The 21425-nt window shown below is 40.4% G+C and overlaps 2 protein-coding genes across 4 annotated transcripts; one reads left to right on the top strand and one right to left on the bottom strand.

Annotated features, from left to right (window-relative positions):
• Positions 1-208: 208 nt before the first annotated feature.
• DUS2 (dihydrouridine synthase 2) lies at positions 209-17828 on the bottom strand. 3 transcript variants are annotated; one of them, XM_042877152.1, is made up of 16 exons: positions 17742-17828; positions 16743-16878; positions 15918-15963; positions 14765-14856; positions 13907-13950; positions 12994-13054; positions 10087-10134; positions 9795-9860; positions 7747-7817; positions 7204-7290; positions 6550-6718; positions 5782-5903; positions 3078-3221; positions 2481-2568; positions 1820-1893; positions 209-696 (listed from the first exon to the last, which is right to left on the bottom strand). In XM_042877152.1, the coding sequence occupies exons 2-16, from the start codon at positions 16863-16865 to the stop codon at positions 459-461; spliced, it is 1473 nt and encodes a 490-aa protein (XP_042733086.1). In that variant the 5' UTR covers positions 16866-16878; positions 17742-17828; the 3' UTR covers positions 209-458. The 3 variants fall into 3 exon arrangements, with proteins under 3 accessions (XP_042733086.1, XP_042733083.1, XP_042733085.1); XM_042877149.1 differs by lacking the exon at positions 17742-17828 and adding an exon at positions 17144-17228; XM_042877151.1 differs by lacking the exon at positions 17742-17828 and adding an exon at positions 17050-17124.
• Positions 17226-19526, top strand: DDX28 (DEAD-box helicase 28). The gene has a single exon (XM_042877292.1). It carries the CDS (start codon positions 17226-17228, stop codon positions 18837-18839), a length of 1614 nt encoding a protein of 537 aa, XP_042733226.1. The 3' UTR covers positions 18840-19526.
• The last annotated feature ends 1899 nt before the right edge of the window (positions 19527-21425 follow it).

Below are 21425 nucleotides of genomic sequence, written 5' to 3'. Positions count from 1 at the left end.
AAATCCTTTCTGTCAATATGATGGAAGAAATAAAGCCTCAAGTCATACATGAAACTCATTTGATAAAACCATGTCTACTTGCAACTAAAATTTTTGTACGTTAGTTCCATAATGACTCCATCTGCTTACTGCTACTATTCAGATCTCTTACCAGCATATCATAAATACCTTAAAAGGAACAATAAAGTCAATGACAAAGTAGCCTAGAGAATCTGATATTAAAAGAATTTATTTTTTGAGATAATATTCTCGATGTTTTCTAAAATCAGATTGCTAATTCACCCTGTCTGAAAGGCACCATGGGGATAGCAAGTGGTAAACAGTAGATCTTAGTGGCATTTTTCCACAGCTAGGGAATTTAGCCATCTCAGAATCCAGCCAAAGTGTGAACAGCAAGATATACCAAAGGAGCTAATTTCTAGCTTCTGTGTAGTTGTATGAAGCCTCTGACCTCCATGCTACCGTTGCATCTTAGGCACATTCCCATCAGAACTTTCTTCAGCAAAATTAGCTTTTTTATGGGAAGGCTCAGCAAGTTCTTTTCCATGATCTCTGTTGTTCAAGCACTCCTGGTCTTCCCTCTTGCGTTTGTTAATCAGGTGGTTTTCTCCCTCACACAGCTTTCCCTCTGGGACACCCAGTGTTCTCAGACAGACAATAGCTGCAGCCTGTTCTGCTAGTTTCTTTGACTTGTCCCTGAAGAGCAAACAGACAGAGCATAGGTAAAAGTAGAAACTGAGGTCTCTACACTGCCAAAACAATTACTTTCCTGTCTCTGACGCAACACAGTGAAATAAACAGCATCAGTAGTCATTGCACAGTAGAAAACAGCAGTTCCAAAGTGATTTGAATCTTACTAGGCGTCAATGTGGATTTGCCTCCGCTGATAGGAACAGTTGCATCTCAAACTCTTCATTTCAAAGGTCAGTGTATGTTTGGGACAAGAAGCTGCAATCCTCATATAAGCTGACTTTTGCAAATATGATCATTAAACAACATTGAGTTTTAAATTATCACTGTCTGAAAAAATACCTCAGGCCCAAATATGATCTCTTGTAGGTGTACACGTTCACTGACATAAGCAGGAGCTGTTCCATAGTAATAAAAATTCTGTCAATTCCAAGGGGGATTTCAGATTAAATGTTTGTGAAATTCAATATTTGAAAATGTTTTCTTAAAATTTCATACCAGCTGAGTTTTGCTTCCTGAAGTCTCTGAGCAGTAGTCCCAGAAATACCAGTAACTGTTGTCTGCGTTTATCCACTTTAAAGTGTCCAATACTGAGGTTTAACTCTGCAGTTATATCAGGCTCAACTTAGGTGCAAATGCCTGAAGCCAATCCCAGTATTAACAGATGATAAAAAAAAAAACTGTCACGAAACTGTACAGCAGCACCAGATGTAACTGTTGATCAACTGTGAAGTCTGACTAGCCACTGAACTGTGTCTTCTACTTCACTATTGTCACCTAATCCCAACTTGGTACTGAGATCTGCTATAGTGGCTGAAGACATTACCCCCTCCAAAATGTCTCCTCTGTCTCTCCTGGTTTGTTACTGGACTCTTTGCAGGCACAAGTGAACCAGGTCACCTATGTGCTCCCCTCCCACTAAAATTGTGGACCATCACATTAGGTGAATTCAGATATAGAATAATAGTCCACTTGTACTTAATCTCTTGTCACATTCAATTCTCAGAAAGTTTTAATCCTTTCTTTCTCCCAGAGGTAGCTTTAGGAGGTATCTTTTTATTAAAGTCACACAACTTTTAAGCAACACATCAGAAATAACTACAGTACATCTACAAAAGCATTAACTTACCACAGAGCTGATCTGTATTTTTGGTCAGCTACTGTTACCACTGAACAGAATAGTCTATCTAGTGGTCTTTGAATCTGGAGAGAAAAAAAAAGAATTAAAGAGGTAGACGGGTCAAAAATAGCAAAGACTGTCAAGGTTCCTTATTATTCTTGTCTTTACTCCCCATTAAATAATACCCTTAAAACTACTGTAATTAATTCTAAAGCTTTAACGTCGCATAATCAGGATTAGAAGAGAAGATTTCTCCAAACTACAAATACTTCTGCATTACAAGAATGAACCCACAACAGTAACAACCTCAACCCAAACAAGCAGTTGCTCCTGTCCAGTTTAGTTCATACTTTCAACAGTGTCCAGCAACAGAAGAAAACATTCTGAAACCAAACTCTAACATCACAGAAGTCACTCAGTCATGGACTTCTGTGTAATGACCTGTAATTGCAGCTACTTCTTTCATCTTCACAGAAACTGAAGACCTCACTTTCACATAATAAAATAAGCTGCCATTTTATATATTTACACGCACATATATATAAAATAATTTCTGAACCATGTTACTGCAGAGCAATACTGCACTGGGAAACTGAACTCACTACACCAAGCCTCAGAATGGCAATTTTACAACAGGAAGAGGTTTGAAAAGGTTTTTTGATTGACTCACAGTTTCATAAACGGGCTGAGGATGCTTTTCTTTCCTACACCATTCCAGAAGATACATTTTTGGAGTAATCTGTGGTGGATATTCTCGCCTAGACAAAAACATTTGTGGTCAATAACTGTGCTTAGAGTTTACTTAATAAGCAGAACTACTTCAAATCAGGTCAATAACTCAATAAAATAAGTGCTGCTCATTCGATCTCTGCTACCTGTTACTCTTTGTGGTTGGCTTTTACAGCTCAAATTGAGAAAAATGCCACTTTCTTATTGGACAATTCAACTAACACCTAAAAACTCAATACCTTTTGTATATTTGTATTTGTTTATCTACAGATACTTGATTTTTTTAATTGCTTAGCACTTTTAATAGATTACTGAGTCTCCGAATGCCTGAAACTGAAGATGTAAATACCATAACATCTAAACAGCACAGGAAAAGTGACACTAGTGATTACTTAATTACATGCACAAATTGCTTCATAGAAAGAAAAATCACTCTGCACATGCTGCTATGCAAATCATTACTCTAAAAACTATAAAATATTGTTAAATTCATTTTACAAATGCAAGCCACTGAAATAAAATCAATTTGCATGCTTACTTGTCAAATCTAACAGCCATTTTTATTATATCTGGATCTTCCATCTGGTCATCTTCATCTTGCTGCTTAGTTTCCAAAGATGTTTTCTTAGCTTCAAAAACAGCTGTTGTTTCTTTGTAGAACTCAGACATTTCAAAAGCTTCACTATTCAAATGGAATTTCTTTGGATTAGAGATCAGATTGTGGTTTTTGTAACCAATTATGATAAAATAAATATAGTAACCAATTGTTTTGAGATAGAGTATATATGTGCAGAGAATCACATGAAAGTACAGCTATATTCTATAGGTGACATTATATTGTTTCGCCTTCACTTCTCAGACACACTTGAAATGCAAGTAGAAGTTCTTATTTCCATCACTATATGTTTAAATTGCAATATGAAACTCCAGGCAGAATCAGAAATACACATCTTGCAGTGTTCATTCAAGTTATTAGCTCAATTTGAGCATTATCTGCAAGCTCCAGTACACAGGAGGAAACTAAGATTTGGATCACTGTCAAGTGCTTCAAATCATTTTAAATTCCAGACCTTTCCACTGCATCTGCTCTGAAATATTGAGACTACTAATTTTCTATAGGTAACAGTAAAGCCTGTAGCACTGGAAAACTTACTTGCTGAATAAGATCAGAATACTCAATGATACCAGGCTGTTCAACAATAAAATGCACTCTAGCCACAACATTATCTCCAACGCAGTAAGTGAAAAAGTGTTGAAGCTGAATGTGCTGTTACATAAATTCTTCCATCTGAAATGCAGCAGCCTTGCACTCAGTACTGAGGCTAAAATCCCCCAGGGCTGCAACACACCATCATCACCACAAGGCAGCAGCATTAACATTTTTGTCTGACTATAGGCTCATCTTACATAACTCTAAGTTATTTCTTCATCTGGATATTAACCAGCCAGTTCAGAAAAATGGTTAGAAGGCTTTGCATTTGCTGATGAAAACTGATAAAATGAATTTCTAAGAGGCTCTCTCCTCTGCACCTCCCCTATGCACGCACAGTGCTTAAGCTAATTTTGCAATTGTTATTGCATCACAAACATAAAACCCACTGGTGTTCAATGCAAAAAGGCCCTAAAGAATCACTACACAGCACATAAGTATCATAGTTTTACCCCAGACCTTCACCCAGTACAGATGTGCATACACTGCACCCCCCCAATGGCCTCTTTAAAGGCTTGAACCTTACTTAACAGTTCCTTTCCTTTGCATAATATACCTTACTATTAATTCACTAGAGAACACCACCATCCACTTGGCTATATTTATTTGAAGTTGTAAAAGACTGTTTCAATTTTGGCCTACACTGCAGATCTTCTAACCAAATTAGAAAACTATACACAAAAAAAGAGCAAGTTACTACAGTAAAAATTTGTTCAACACTGCAGAAATGAAACTAACTTGCAAAATGCAAATATATTTTACAAGTTCCACTGCTCCCTACGATTAATGGAGTCTGGCTCCTTTTATACATAAAATACAAGTCCCCTCTCTGGCTGTTGTAACATAATAGTGGGTGGTGGTATTTACAGAGAGAAAGTGTTGGTAAGTCACAGTGAACAGATAAAAGAATTGCAGGCACTTACATTCGTTTTCAAATATGAACAGAATGTTGATCAAGTGCTGCCAGAAAGCAGTAATTTCATTTGCAGAATATTTCAAGTTTAACATTTCTTTTATTTTCATATAAACAAACTGTTTCAGATTGCAAACTGAAGTTTTTCCTTCCAAGAACTTACCTCATTTTAGAGGTCTGGGAATAAGAGACAGCAATGCTACTATGGCTCATGAACCATACAATGCCTTGGGTGGGAAGGCACCTTAAGATCATCTAGTTCCAACCCAACCGTGGGCAGGGTTTCAACCCACCCGCTCAGGCTGCCCAAAGCCCCATCCAGTCTGGCCTTGAATTTCCTCAGGGATGGGGCACCCACAACTTCTCTGGGCAACCTGTGCCAGTGCCCCACCACCCTTTAAGTAGAAAACTCCCTCCAAACAACTAATCCAGATCTCCCATCTTTTAGTTTTAAAATACTTCACCTATCATCTGCCTATGCAACTTCCTTGTTGGTTTGTTTGTTTGTTAAGTGCAGCACTTCAAGTACTAACCTGCAATGTCCTCAAAAAAGTTGTCACAAATGTTTAGATATGAAAAGTGGCACAAGAGAAGTGCATGCAAGTATCATACTATCTTCATACATTGTTTTTGTATCAGACTATCTTCATACATTGTTTTGAGTTCATCTCTACATGCTCATTTAAAACAAGCATTATGTCATAAAAATCCCAGCAACATGAAGAACCCACAGGCACATGGAAAGCTTTCCTTTAAAAAACAAAAAAAAACAAAAGCCCCACAACAACCCACAGCTCTGAAAGACAAGCATCTAGATTACCTTCATAGAATAATAAAGGTATTTTTTAATTGAATAAGTTAATGCAAATAGTGGATAAACTCCTGTCTGAGCACCTCTCAAATTAGCTGAAGGCTATATAAATATCTTTAAGGTTAAACCCTTTTAACTTATGAACATGGAGGAAGCTTGAAAAAGGTCAGTGCATTGCATATCTCAGCAAGTACACGTTCTTTTTCTTCCAATTTCTGAACGCTGGAAGTGCCAGGCAGTGCTACAGAAAGAACTGGTTTGCAAGTCTGATACAGAACACAGTTTCTGTTTCTGAAGCTCACACTTACCAGATCTCCTGTGTGGACTGCGCTGCATGCAGCTTCTTACCCTGAGCAGTTTCCAACTGCTCTCTTAACATCTGACACAAACAATATTTTGTGTTGGTATAGTGATTATCATATCTTACTGCCTGAGAAAGACAAAGCATATAAAAACATATCATGTCAGTTTTTATTAGGTAATCTGCATGTCTCTTGATGAATTTCAGAATCATTTTTGAGATGCAAAATACAGTGTACAGTTTTCTCAATATATTCAAGATTACTCACCTAACCTTGGCTTCCTGGCTGCTAGAAACCTCAGTGTTTGTGATAGGCAGTTAACTTCTAACAACAAAGCTGACAGCAACCGAGTAATCAATATTCCTTCACTTACCTGTTCAACATTAATTGCACTAACAACATCAAGAGAATTGCCCTACTCATCACAGACTTTCCAAATTCCTAGATGGATAGCCTTGGATGGAAAGCCTTTCGGATAGCCTTGTAAGCCTCACAAATGTCGCCAAGAAACCAGGACTAAAGAAACAGCATATAAGAAAAGAATCATCGGAAGAAAAGTCATTTCCTGAATGATTTCTACAAATTATTTACTGCACACAATATAAAACAGAAGCAGGGATGATTTACTCACAAGACTCTCATAATATGCTGTATTTTAAAATATCACCAGAGTTTAAGTCTCTGAAAGTAACAGGAACTAAGACACTGTATTAAGATTTGGACTAAATTCTAAATAATGTTAATCACAAGGAAAATCTTCCAAAAAATACATACATATTTGATGTAATCTTGCATGACTTCTTTCAAGGGGAAAGGACCTTCTTTTCTGAAGATAGATGGGTTCCACATAGCAGCACGAGCTATCATTACAGATGAGGCAGCTGTTGCTTTCTGGAAGGTCTCAATGTCTGTATACTCTTTGATGAAGTCGTGAGATCCTCCACTACAGATTAACATCACTGTTATGATCCAGGAAGTTTTATTTGCTCTTCTATAAGCTTTAATACAGCCTTGTATTTTCAAATGTGATATTATTACATTATTAATGATGATACTGGGTTCAGGATATTATCTCAAAACTAAGAGGAAAAATGGGTCTGAGTTATGTTAGCAATAGACCATTGAAATGTTGATTACATTTCACTTTTTTCCATTATCTGCACATTTTCTTTTAATTTTCTTTTTTTTTTTTTTTTAAACAGAATGAAGACAGTTTGTTTTAAACAAACTGCATACTTCCAAAAATCTTCAATGGACAGGGCACACAAAAAACCACACTGACATTGTTTGAAAATGATACTTTGTAATTATTGCCCATCCTGTCTTATAAGATTTGCCCCCACATGAAAAATCTCCTTTCTTCTGCACTAGCACATCTTAAGCTAGGTACAGGTATATCACAATAACCAGCTGATTACTCCAACCTACTTTGCTATTACTGGAATGGAGACTGCTTCAGATATGGCTTTGATCACATCACAGTGGACAGGGTGCTGAGGCCTCTCCTCCTTCTTCCTTTCCAACAAAGGAAAAAGACCAAAATTCCTAAGAAACTTTTACATACTTAGATCACAGCAGAACCTCATAAATTTTAAATACTTGTTTTTGTTGATTTTGTTTATATACTTCATTTTTTTCAAGCGTGAATCTTTAAAATCAAATACATTTAAAGTTGTTGCTACTATAACTCCATATCCAGATTAGCAGGGATTTTTAGACACCACATGCAAGATAGTTTTATTTGGTTTTTGTTGAGCCTAAATCTAGAAAAATAGCAGTAAATGTTTCATTAGCACTAAAAAGACCAAATTCCCTAATGACTAGCTTGATTTTTAAGAATACTTATTTAGCTAGCAGTTGAAATGAGAATTACATATTATATGCAGAATATATTCTAATCATATCTTACTGTGCAACATTTGCCAGCAAAGCGTAGCAAGGATGTAAAACTCTTGTCTGGAACAGATTTACCTTCCATGGACTGCAATGGCAGCAATACCAGTTTTTTCTATTCTCTTTACCAAATTCACAGTATCCTCAACCTGAGTGGTAGGAGAGAATGACAACCTTAGTTCAAAGATACAAAACAAATGCCAGACCTCTTGTCTTTCAGTAAGAGACATAAGAAACATGACGCCCATAATCCAACAGCATGTACCTACTTAACATATACTTCATTGAAAGAACAAGAATCCATTTTCAATAGTTCCTCAAAACCATGGATTGCAAACTTTCTTGAGCCAGATAACACAATGCCCTCCTGAAGAGTATTTTCCATCAGTACTTTGTGGGCTCATTTGAAATACCAAACAGCAAGTTCTCTCTAACCATTTAACCTATTTAACCATAGCTCACTCTGTGAGCTGTAACTAAAACACACATTAGATGGATGATTAAGAGAAAGCCTTCTGAAATCAATCTAAAATGCAATCATGTTCATAAATATTCCTATCAGAAATGTCTCAGAGTTACCTAGTAACTAAAATACAAATGGCATTCACACATGACTAGTGAATCAAAGAAGCAGTGAAGAACAAGAAGCTGCCAATATTTATTTAAAAAGGAAAGATGCTGTTAAAAGGCAGAAAGAAATTTGGTATGGTGCTAGCTATCCTGCCTTATACAGCTCTGCAGCTTCAGGGCCAAGGAGATTTTTTTTACATGCCAGTTTTCTTTTTGAAAGCTGGAAGGCAATCAATGGCTTGTCACTAAATAGCACAGTCTCCAAAAAATGCAACACCTACCAGGTAGCACAAACACAGAGATAGAAGCCCACCTGCTACTCTGACAGTGGACATGCTATGTAAAACCAGCTTGAAAAAATTGGAAGAGGCTCTAAGATAGTCATAGAAATCAAAGCAGAAGTGCCAGCTTTTGTTATTGTTAAACAATATAAGATAGCACTCCTGAAACAGAGTAGTGATTCTTATCAGAGACTTCATCTGTTTGTATAATCATTTAAGTGCACGTGCAAATGACATGTGAACAACAGCTAGCTTAGTTACAATTCAACCACCTACAGAAGTGCCTACCCAGTTATTTGCAATCACAGCAACTAAACACGTAATCAAACAGATTTTCAACATCACTCACTAGAGGAGCAGGCACATCATCTGGAGATTTAAAAATATGTATTTTCACAATATTCTTAGTAGTTATACTTTAGAAAAGACACTAACAAATAAAATGCAGCAGTTCTATCAAAATAACTCCTGTCACAATTCCATTGAAATGAATGACTTTACCCAAGAATCTATCTATAAGAAGTCATTCTAAAGACGTGACAGAAGTTCTGCTTCTGCAAAAGATTATGAATCTCCTCATATAAGCTAGCAATTTTAGTGTTCAATCTATCAAACAATTTCTGCAGCCTTTTGTATCATCTGTAATTATTGCTGCCTTTGTACATACATTTAATCAGGAGAAACACAAAGCTCCTTGCTGCACAGAATATGAGTAGTTTCTAGAGCACAAGCAATTACAACTGTAAATACAATTTCAGTAGTGAAATCTTCACTGCTAACACAAATGTTGGGAGATGGAGAAGTAACACCACCTCTTCAGCTTCGCCTTTCATTTAAGTCTCATGCAGACTGCCACTGCATTCAAAGGCCAACACTCTGTGCCTACACACACGCATTACTCTCTATCAGTTCCATATGCAGCAGCCTTCAACAATAACCGCCCCTTCTTATTTTTCAGTCAGCGTGTACCCATCAGCAAAGCCTTTAAGATTAACTCAGCGGGTTACAATAAACAAGACTGCAAGCCATGATTATGGAAATATCCACATTCAGAATTCAATAGAATAAGGCCATGTGAAAACATCTTATGTTTAGTACTTTGAGTTTTTGCATTACAAGGAGAAGAGTTCGGCACTCCCAACAAATTACAATTCCAAATGCTATTTCACAAAAGCAGGTCTAAAATGTCAATTTATAAGAACTCCATGTACTAGAACTGATTTTAAATCACAGGATTAAACTAAAATAAACAAGTATAACAATTCATGTTCTTACTGAGGGCAAAATGCGGATTTTGCAGGTTACTGGCTTACAAATTCCTTTAACAAGAGTAGTCAGTATCTGGAGATGGAAAAAGACAAGAAATGTGATTACAGAAGTGACCTGAACAAAACTTTCTTTACTTCAAGATGCAATTAAATTAGAACAGTTTAACATTTGGTTTATCTCTATAGAGAATCTTACATACTTAAGGAACACAATCACTAATGGAGTCTATCATTTTATCTGATAGACAAAAGACCCAATGCTGCTTGTAAAACAAATGATAAACACTGATAATACTTACAGACTCTATTTTGTCAGGGTCAGATAGAAGTGCTGCCCCCATACCTCCCTGAAAAAATACATAAAAACTGTGACATTAGGAACATGAAAAACATTTTTCAACTTGATTATTTCATTTAACAGCTGATTATAGCAAAAGTACTGCAGTGCTTATTAAAGCAAGAAAGTAGAAAATGGAGAAATCTGTAACGCAGGAGCATTAGTGAACAGCTTGGGGAAACACTTCCTGGAATAGTATCAGAATAATGAAGCAGTAATTCAGGGCACCAACTCGCTCCCATTACATCAAGGAGAAAGCAGACTTCACTTTTTGTAAGTAAAAAGCCACTTTTTGTAACTTGAAAGCCACTTTTTGTAACTGTAATCATCTATTCCTACTCATTAAGTGACAGCAAAGCATTTGGGATATATTGTTTGAGCATTACACATCACGTTTGCAGGATTTCACTATAAGTAGTTCCTGCCTACGCAATGTAAACTTAGTTAACCTGCTTTTTAAAGTGGCTATATTAAACACATCATGAACACTTTGAATTCAATATTTTGACTGTTCTTTCAGCACCATCTCGCCTACATGCATAGATCTAGAGACCAACAGGCAGATATAACAAATTAAAAATTGTATGAACTTCTTTTGATCCAATATTACTAGAGGAAAGTAATCATTCACAAGCATATGAATTTTTGAGCTTCCATCCTACTAAAGTATGGGCATTTCATTCTGAATTATGATTCTATGGAAGAATAAAGTCATCTTTCATGTAATTAGTTTTAATACAAAAAAAAAGTAGTAAAGGCTAAATAAGACAGCAATAGGAATATTACCAGATATTATGAATTTAATGGTATGTTCTCAACATGACAACTACAGTTCCTTGGTGTAGCTATGGGACAGATCAATACAACGGGAAAGGCATTACAACAAAGGCATCATAACGAAAGGACAAGCACAAAAGAAAAGTTTTTCCTTGTATGTTCTGACCACCCTTCAATAGAAAAAGTTTTTCCTTATATGTAATCTAAATCTCCCTTAGCACAACTTACGGCTATTTCCTCAGGTCCTGTGTGTTGCCTGGGAAAAGAGACTGACCCCCTCCTCAGCAAAACCTCTCTTCAGGAAGCTGTAGTGCGTGATGAGGTCTCCCTTGAGCCTCCTCTTCTCCAGACTAAACAATCCTAGCTCCCTCGGCTACTCCTCATAAGACTAATGGCCCAGATACTTTGCCAATTTTGCTGCCCTTCTCTAGGCACATTCCAGGACCTCAATATCTTCTTGTGAGAAGGACCCAAAACTGAACATGATACTTAAGGTGTGGCCTCATCAGAGCTGAGTACAGGAGAGATAATTGCCTCCCTGCTCCTGCTGACCACGTTATAAATGCAGGCCAGGATGGCATTAGCCCTCTTGACCACCAAGGTCCAGGGCCAACCCTAGGGAGCTCAGGTGCAAGCAATGTACCTAAGTAAGTAGAAGGGGTGGAGCCAGGATCCACGCCTTCCCAGACCTCATTTAAGGGCTAGCAATGGAAGTGAGGGTATCTCTTACTGGATATCCCTGTCTACATGAGGCCTTTCAAAGGTAAGTAGCTCTTTTCCTTCATTTCTGTGTCTATAGTTGCTATGTTTATGTTTGTTCTCATTTGCTGTAGCCAGACTTTACCATTCTGCTATTATCATGGTGCTTTTTATTCTGTTGTTGTATTATGCTCCCTACATTGTTTTCAGATATGATTATTAAAGCAACAAAAATGATAATGGGACTAAAACAGGAATGACCCAAAAAATCTACATAGACAAACTATCTCTAATTAAATATTAGAAAAATAAAAATATTTCTTCTTTCTACTATAAGCTAATCTACAAAGTTAAACATAATAGAAGAGAAAAATCTATCTAAGAATTGATTAATTTTATTATTTCTCTTCTATCGTTTCCTGGGATGCTAAATATTGACTATTGGAAGATAGATGCTAGAACATTACAAACTACGTAAGCGAAGGTACTAAATACCTGAAAGATGCCTTACTCTGTTCTTAAGCTCATTACATACTACAAAGGAAAAAGTATTCCTTGTGAGGGCAAAATCCATCAGTCATGTCTTAAACACTCTACATACAATTGTTAGGGCTCTTTGGTTCTTCTGTTCCAAAACTTCATGTAGTCTCTCTCTCCTTAAGACCTAGAATAAACCCTTCTCCTATTCAAGTAATTTAATTGAGAAATGTATTCTATTTCTGGAAAATATAATTCACTTAAACAAAATGTTTATTTCTCTTGGCTTAAAAACAGGAAAAGGAGAATGAGAGATCTGTATAATGTCACGGCATCATGCAAGGTATGGGCATATTTGGTAGCATCAGGTTTGGCCATTACTATTCCTTGTTTTAAGAACACTGCATTTAACAACTAGATATCTCATTTCAATTGGCTATGTCTATTTGTGAGCCAGATGCAATAAACTAGCACGGGGTTCTATTTTGGGGATGGAAAGAATAGTGTACTTGATCTGCGTGCAACTTGGTTTAACAGTAGGCAATATCCAAGTTCTATAAATGCTTAGACTGGTAATAGGAGGCAGGAAAGACTTCAAGCTCTCATTTGCCTTTTGCCTTAATAGAAGGACAGTAAAAGCTTCCAGATGGAAAGAAGCGATAACATAAAATTAGGAAGAGAAAGTATTAATAATGTGAATATACTGTCATCTCTGCTTAAAGGACAAAGCATTATAGTTCCATATGACAGTTCCAAATACTAAAAATGCCAGTAATACAAAGACCAGAAGACAAAGTTTACATGCAACAGCCAGGCTTATTCCCTAGAATGGAGCTTTGAGTCTTCTGAACTGGAAGCCTTTTCTATAGAAGGTATCAACGAGAGAAAGAATCCAGTATAATCAAAATTCACTTGCCTTAGTAGAATATTCTTTTGGACAGCCCATATTGATATCAATACCAGCTACATCACTCTCTCTGAAATAGAAGAAATAAGAAAAATGTGTTTCAGCATACTAGAACAAGAACTAGGAAATAGATACCTTACCAGGATGTATGTTTCATCATTATAAGGCTTAAATGTGAATTCAGGGTTAAGCTTTTATTTGAACTTCTGAATTTTCAGCTTCTTGCTTAATATGTACTTAAACAGCAGTCAGAAAACCAGGCTAAGTGTTTTGATGAACAGTGTGCAGAAGCTGCAAATACTCATCTGTGTTTATCTAGAATTAAGTGATGTAAACCACATCCACCACCAAATTCACCGGTGTCAACAAGTCTTATGGAAACTCCATCTATTTAAAATGGAGACTTAAAAACACCTTTCAAAGTGTTTGAGATTCAGTTCTCATTTCTGCACAATATTTTACTAGAGGTTTCAAACCATGCAAAAACAGGAGTTATTAGCAGGCATACTGGATATTACACACTTGCTAATAAGGCAACAGAATTTCACATTGGAAAGATCAAGGACACACCTACTGCACTGGAAAAGTGCCATTCAAACCCTGCATAGAAATCATGCAGCTACTATTTTGAGTATGAATTGTTTTAAATAGAAGTTGCAGTCTGCATTGCTCTACTGTACTGATTCACATCTTGGTGATCAACTACCCTATACTGTTCAGTTCTCAAAAAAGAAAACCAACACTTTTCTTGAACCTATCAGGACCTACCTTCAACCTTTCAATCACTACAATTTGTCTTCTGTAAAATAACCCCCTCCCAAAAAAGCCAACAGGAAAAAAAAGCCACAAAAGCCACAACCACCACTACCAATAATAAAACTATGAAGCCAGAGTGGGAATGGTGTGAGGGTAGATGACTTACACAAGCTTAGCTACTGCCAAGGCTCTTTCAGCATCTGCTGAACCCTGATGATAAAATAAAGAGTATATAATTACAAAATAGCATCAAGTGATTAAAAAAGTACACTTCCATAAATGGAGAACTATATTTGCTCTAAGCATTTAGTACAATGTAAAAGAGACCCTTTCACAGCACAAGATAGCAAAAACATTTAGCTTAAGCATGTCAACCAGTGAACGACAATAAATGATGCAAAAAGAAATTAAGAGATCAGTCCTCTTTCCTAACCTACAACAGTACCAAATGTTCTCAGTCTATCACAATTAGATGTCCTGTTTTTAAGTATTTCCATCTCTAAGGAGTCAATAGCCTCTACACACAGCTTATTCCAGCACTATCATTACCCCTGAAAAAGTCTTTCATTGGCTAATGCAGCCTCCTTCCTCCATCAATTTTAGCAACATTAATGCACATCCTAATGCCCTCTTAGACAGACAAACAATATCATTTAGTCTTTCCAGTGAGGCTTGCAGTGCAAGATTGAAGCATGTGATCAAGTGTCACTGTAATTCATTGCTGGTATGTGTACGTTTTGAAAATATAATAAAGAAACTGATTACAAAAACAAGATCTCTTCAGAGAGCACAGAATTCACCTTAATCACTTTTTCTGAAAACACTCGTATGGAAAACTTAGCAGCATGTTAACTGCATGTGTACCAACAGCTTAAAAATTCTGTAACAAATGTTATGCGAAATCTTATCTTTATCTGAAGCATCAAAGAATAGAGAATCTGAAACACAGAGTTCTTTTGGTCTTGGATTAAGACTGTAACTAGCACTTTCTTGTTTAGGAGAGTACCTGCTTTTGCTTTCTTACCATTTGAAAGATGACTCGGTGCCTCTCCCTTTCACAGGTTCTGAAAACAACTCTGTCATTTGGTGCAACAAAGTCTACTGTTTCAAGAACTTCTATATGCAGTGAGGAACATAAAACAGACAAATAGTATACAAATGCAATCATAAAGGAAGTAGTGACTATACAGTTTGTATATAAACAAAATGCTACCAAGCAAAATTTCCACGAACAACCAGTGACACCTGATCTTCCCTAACCCTTTGCAGTACGTTTCTTGCAAACTGCAAGTTCCATTACTTGGTACTCCCAACTTGTTTGCTGAGGGAGCAACAGCACTGAAACAAGCCAGAATGAATGTAATACTACAGTTTTCAGAAAGGCAAGAATGGAATATAGACTTATGGTTGACTTCTGTTCCTTGACAGGGATACTACAAAAAGCTGTTTCTCATCTCACCCAGCTGTTGTGAAACTTACAAGGGTCTTTTAAGAACTTGGCTGTGAAAATCATGTTATGCCAAATCTAGGCCCCAGACCTGAAGTTAAGGAAAGAATGACAGTAAGACCTCAAATTCATTGCTTCCTTAATAATGCTACCAATAGGTAATACTTAAACGGACTCTTGATCATAAGCCGTCTCTACTAAAGTCTGAATGAATGTGTTTCTTGGCCACTGTAGTGGGCTAACAAGGTTTTGGTGGCTGTGAGCTGGGCCCAGCACTGTCCCCTTCACCTACACGCCCAGTGACCTAAGATCTGTCAAAAAATTTAACAGAAGATTCATTGAATCCCAGCAGCAGCTTAAGTCAATGGTGAGGTTTCTCCTCCTATTCCCCAAAGAGTAGGGAAGAACTGTATGTTAGTATTTTCTTTTTCAGTATCCTACAGTGTTACTAACTGGTTAGCTCAGTCCTCTAAAAAGAGTTGTGGTTTCCCTGGCTGAACAACTGAAGTGCCTGGGAAGTAGAAATGAAAGTCTGAAACTGTACAGAAACATATAGGTGTAAGAATGGCACTTCAAAAGCTTATTTAGGTTTCTATGAGCTGTTTAGAAGGATTATAGGTACCTACATCTCATGGTGATCACTGTAAGATGACTTCAGCGAAGTAATTTTTTTCTCTTGAATAAAAAAAAGAATGCTTACAGATATTAATAAAAGAAATACCATGCTTACCATTTACTACTCTCTTACACTGCATCATCTTTATGTCAATCAGCTCCTGAGAACAAAGGGGGAAAAATTTTAATGAGTAAAAGCATACAAACCTTCCAGCTGTAGGGAATTATCTGTTTTATTAAATATTAAAAAAAAACTATCAAAAGCAGAACAAAATAAACAAACCGAAGCACTGCACTCAAAGTTTCAAACTATGAAAGATGACTGTAGGGGAACTGTTAGGTCATGGCTTGAGCTGGTGATCGAGCACCTGGTGAAGGATTGTGGCTGGCCTAAGGAGCACAGGCAAATTGTTGGCACCTCTGTTCTCTATGCCACCAGAACATGTGGACCTAGAGTAGAGCCATCCTGGGCTAACGTAAGGGCCAGCCACCAAAACCTACCTGTGAATACTTTGCCTGTTATTGTCAAGAACCTGGCAGAAGCAATTTCACTTCTTTATGAGCAGAACAATGGTGTGCTGAAGTACTTCTGTAAGATGTATTTTGCTCAAACACTTATCTATCGTGCTAGAAACAAAAGTAAGCTACTGCTGTAAAATATAAATTTATAGTGAGTGCTTTGTCTAAATTAACTGAACTAATTAATCAGCCTTATGGCATGGGTCTTCCATGACTTGATGACAGCTCAAAGCATTCTGCTGAGCTACTCTATCCATTTCTTTAATGGAAAGAATATGGAAAAGGAAAGTCCTTCACAGTCCTTGAGTAAGCCAAGTCTGTTCCTGTACTCAGTTCTCTGCAACCACGTCCCCAGATTTCCTATCCACCCGCGTTCCTTTACTGTTGGCAATAACAACGTCCCCAGCCATCCCGCTCGTACCTCGCAGTACACGATGTCGGCGCCATAATCCAGCGCGAGGAGCCGCATTGGCAGCGTTCCCACACGCACCATGGGGGCCAGGATGTTTTTTCCCCTGAAGCAGAGAGGTGTGTTCACCGTCATTCCCGTTGCGGTGCTGTTTAAAACAGAGAAAGCAAGACGGGGGGGGGGAAGGTGTTAGCAAACAGCATCCCCTATCAGTAAGCGCCCCAAGCTTCCCTTCGTGGGTGCTGAGGCTGCCAACCTGACAGCCTCCACGCAGGCCGCCGCGACCCCGGCGCCAGCTGCACGGGGAACGGGCTCTGACCTGAGGGGCGCGGGGCCGTGCCAGCTCGCAGTGACCCGCCAAGGGGCTGCGGCAGGATGAGGCCGGCACCCGAGGTACGGCCGCACGCGCTCACCTTCCTCGCGCGGCGCCGGCTGGGCGAGGCGCTGCGTCGTGACGTCATCAGATCGCGCCGCCGCTATCACGCGGGATAGGCCATGGTTCTAAGGCACGGTGGGGTGGCCGCGGCCCGGGCGGCGGGCGCGCAGCCCCCCGAGAACGTGGTGCGCATCCCCTGGGCGCTGCGGCTGCGCCTGCAGCGGGGCGAGCGGGGCTGCCGGCGCGGGCGGGGACAGACGGCGGCAGTGCGGCCCGGTAAGCTGCTGCTGCGGAGCCGGCGGCCGGAGCTGAGCCAGCCCCGCTGGCAGACGGTGGGGCGCTGGGACCGTCCGCAGCTGGTGTCGGCAGGCTGGAAGCACAGGAAGGCGCGTGGGGACTACTTTCAGCTAGAGGCCGTCCAGCAAGCGGCCCCCGCCCTGCTGGCGCCGGAGCCCCAAGCGGGGCAGGGCCCGCTTTTCGCGGAGATGGGACTGCAGCCGGCTCTTCTGACCGCCCTGCGGGACCTCTCAATCGGCCGCCCCACGGCGGTGCAGCGCCTCGCCATACCCGCCCTGCGCCGCGGTCGTAGCGCCCTGTGCGCCGCCGAGACGGGCAGCGGCAAGACGCTGGCCTACCTGCTGCCGCTGCTCGACCGGCTGCTGGCCCGCCCTGCCGGTCTGGAGCCGGCCGTGGAGAAGCCCGAGGGGTCGGGGCCGCGATCGGCGTCGCCCCGCGGGTTGGTGGTGCTGCCGTCGCGGGAGCTGGTGGCGCAGGTGGGCGCGGTGGCGGCGGCGCTGTGCCGCCCGGCGGGGCTGCTGGTGCGCGGGCTGACGGGCGGCGGCGCCGCAGGAGGGCTGAGGCGGCAGCTGCGGGCGCCACCACCGGGAGCCGCTGTGCTGCTGGGCACCCCGGGGGCGCTGCGGACCGCGTTGCGGCGGCGCTTTCTGGTCCTTGGGCGGCTGCGCTGGCTGGTGCTGGACGAGGCGGACGCGCTGATAGACGACGAGTCCTTCGCCGCGCCGCTGCAGGAGGTCCTGGCGCACGCCCCGCTTGCCGCGGGTGCCCCCGCGCCGGCTGGCCCCGGGGAGGAGAGGACCCAGGTGGTGGTGGTAGGAGCCACTTTCCCTGCGGGGCTCAGCCAGATGCTTGCAAGGTTTGTCGACGTGGACTGCTTTGTCAACATCAGCACCCAGAGCTTGCATCGCCTGCCTTCACATGTCCAGCAGAAATTTGTCCGTCTCAAAGGCCAGGACAAGCTGCTTGAACTGCTGCAGCTCCTGAAGGAGCGCTCAGCGTCCAGTGGGGCTGTCCTCATCTTCTGCAACAGTGCCAGCACCGTCAACTGGCTGGGCTATATCTTGGACGATCACAAAATCAAGCACCTGAGGTTACAGGGACGGATGTTGGCAGCTGCCAGAGCTGGCATCTTTGCTTCCTTTCAGAAGGGAGATGTGTCTGTCCTCATCTGCACTGACCTTGCCTCACGGGGGTTGGACACTAGCAGTGTGCAGCTTGTGGTCAACTATGATTTCCCAAACACCCTGCAGGATTACCTACACCGTGTGGGGCGTGTTGGGCGGGTCGGAAGCAAGATGCCTGGAGCTGTGGTTAGCTTTGTAACCCATCGATGGGATGTGGACCTGGTGCGGAAAATAGAGACTGCTGCTCGAAAAAGGACAGGTCTTCCAGGCATGGATGCTTCTCTTAATGAACCTCCTCCTAAAGCAGCTTGATTTGAGTTGGTAATAAATGGCCTGGTAGGGACTAAATTGAATCAATTAAGATACAACAAGTAAGTGTGTAAGGTAGGCTGAAATGATAGAGAATTGAGTTGCAGAACAGGATGATCTGGTTAACTTGGTGCACTGTTTCAGAAACTGTAAAAATCATTTCCAGAGGCATCACAACTCATGAATGTGCCTCTGTGATGTGCGGTTCTGTTGCATTTCAATGTCCCTTATCACTAGCTAAACATTTTTTAAAGTGTCTACTGGCAGGAAAAAAGAAATTATCTTCCCAACCTTGTTACAGCTTTGGCCCAATTTAGTTACATGGTGGAAAGGCAAAATGACAAATTATACATTTTTATGCCTCTAAAGATGGGTGGGAGAAAAATTTGTATAATAAAACTGAAGGCTTTTTCAGGCTTTGATGTCTTTCACTGAGAATAAACATTGGTGCTGCTTTATTGTATTAAAAAAGGCTTTATGTGTTTGCTGATTGTTCTTCATATGGCATGTCTGTTGAAGTGATTTAAAAAAAAAAAAAAAAAAAAAAAAAAAGCTGGAAATGTCTCCAATGGCAGGAAAGAAAGTGTTTTGACTCAAATTCTATTCTAATGGAACAGATGCAGAAAGTTTCTTTTGGGTATGGTGTCACTGTTCTCTTAAACTGAGAAGATTAAAGTGAGGCTGAGGTTATTTTGTATCTAGCTGCTCATTTGCGTCCATGGGAAATAATCACTTAAAAAAAAAAAAGTAATTTAACTATGATTTATACTGGGGGGACTTATTGCAGCTCTTCCTTTTAGTGGCTCTTTCTTCTGTACTATCCATCTCTTTGCCTTTGCTAAAGTTCAGTATGTAGAAATCTGTTAACTGAAAAGAACATGGCAGTGTCTCTGTATCTGGTTTCCAACCAAATAAGGTTCTGGAGCTTAGTATGAGTGAAAGCTGAAGAAACAGAAAACTTGAACAGCCACTTCAGCATAAGGCTATAACCTTTTGCTGCATACTGAAGCTGTGTATTCTGTTCAGTTGCAGTTACAGGATTCTTAGGGTAAAGTTATTTTCTTCAATAGAAGGCTTTCAACTTTGTGAATGAAGTGACATGTACGTTAGTTGTGTAGACCACTCCAAAGTTCATTCCGTAGCAAATCATGCAATTCATGTGTCTGCAGGCAGATGCGTGCTTTCCTGGAGAGTAAATACTTAAGAGCAATTTGGGGGCAATCTGTAGGATTACAATTTACAGAAAACCCTCTTTGTTGAACCACATCTTGTGTTGTATCAGGTCCTGCAAGTGGCTTTAACATGAATACACTGATTATCTTAGATGAATTCGTTTTATTAAATTCCAAGGAAAAAAAAAAAAAAAAACTAGTATTTTCTTGCCTGCTTTCAGGCTGACCATCTCAGGTGTCACATAGCTTCAATCTGATCTAAGGAGGCAGTTTCCAAAGCTGCAGTGCTTTCCCATGTTACATGAATGTGGAGTTACTGTCTTTTAATGTTCTCCCTCCTGAGTGAGCTGGTGATAGTGGCTTTCCCAGTTTCATGTATATTTGCCCTTTTAGATGAATTTTTTTTTCTTCTTTCTTCGCTTGGGATCCCAACTTCTGTTGCAGGTACGCGCTGTAGTATTTTGCTCTGCCACCTACAGTTCCCAGCTAAATAATGTGACTGATTTCTACTACACTGCCTCCTCTCAGGTAACGTTTGATTCCGGGGAGAAAATAGCCCTAAAGAAGTTAAATGATGTCACATAAACATCAGCTTCTGACTGGAGATCCGCAGCCAAAACAACTCGGCAACGATCATAATGCATCGGCTTGGTTTCTATCAGCAACTAAGCGGCACCGGTGATAACAGAGCCGTTCTTTTTTCCTGAGGCGGCGGGGCGGCGTGTCCCTTCACGAGGGGCGCGGGCTCCCGCCGGCGCTGAGGGGCTGTGGCGGGAAGGGGCCGCCCCGCCCTCGCGCCGCGCCGGCTGAGGGGGCAGTCATGGCGGCGCAGGGGCGACTGCTGGTCAGTTGGGCTGACTGCTGGTCAGTTGAGCACAGCAGGGGGCTTGAGGCTGGGGTGTATAACGCACACGTTAATAAAAAATATGAATGTTTGGTGCATGGAGTACATCTCACAGAAATTGGCGTATACGTTTTGAAGGCAGTCGTAAAAGATACTGAAGATGATTGAGACCATATTTGGGTATTGTGGTTATGGTTCTTAGTTAAACTTCAAGTTAAACTTCTATAATGCACTTTCAAAAGCTCCTTAACAGTCTGTGAATCCAGTCAGGACTGAAGCACACAGTGGTGACATCAGACCACATGGTGACACTATAACAGCCTTCTGGCCATATGCTTCTTAAATCTGAAGTAACACGTGCTTTATATATTCACGAATCATAACTTTAAACTTAAACATTTAATCAAAAGAAGGTATTTTAACATTTGTATAAGAACACGTCCAATAAAAGCTTTGGGTAGATATGCCCAGAGAACAGCACATGCACCAATAAAGTCTTGTGTAAATATCACTTTCAGACGAAAACAGTTCTTTTAGGCATATTTTGAGAAATCTCACATAATTATTAGTTAG

The sequence above is a fragment of the Lagopus leucura genome, unplaced genomic scaffold, assembly GCF_019238085.1.
Source record: "Lagopus leucura isolate 7727_CA_CO unplaced genomic scaffold, USGS_WTPT01 Super-Scaffold_100017, whole genome shotgun sequence".
Classification (NCBI taxonomy): domain Eukaryota; kingdom Metazoa; phylum Chordata; class Aves; order Galliformes; family Phasianidae; genus Lagopus; species Lagopus leucura.
This window is presented reverse-complemented; position numbering and strand designations above follow the sequence as displayed.

Coding starts and splice junctions, on each gene's coding strand:
- DUS2 (XM_042877152.1), bottom strand. CDS start 16,865: ATGACGGTGAACACACCTCTCTGCTTCAGGGGAAAAAACATCCTGGCC. Junction 15,964..16,742: donor CCGACATCGTGTACTGCGAG/GTACGAGCGGGA, acceptor CTTTGTTCTCAG/GAGCTGATTGACATAAAGAT. Junction 14,857..15,917: donor GTGTAAGAGAGTAGTAAATG/GTAAGCATGGTA, acceptor CACTGCATATAG/AAGTTCTTGAAACAGTAGAC.
- DDX28 (XM_042877292.1), top strand. CDS start 17,226: ATGGTTCTAAGGCACGGTGGGGTGGCCGCGGCCCGGGCGGCGGGCGCG.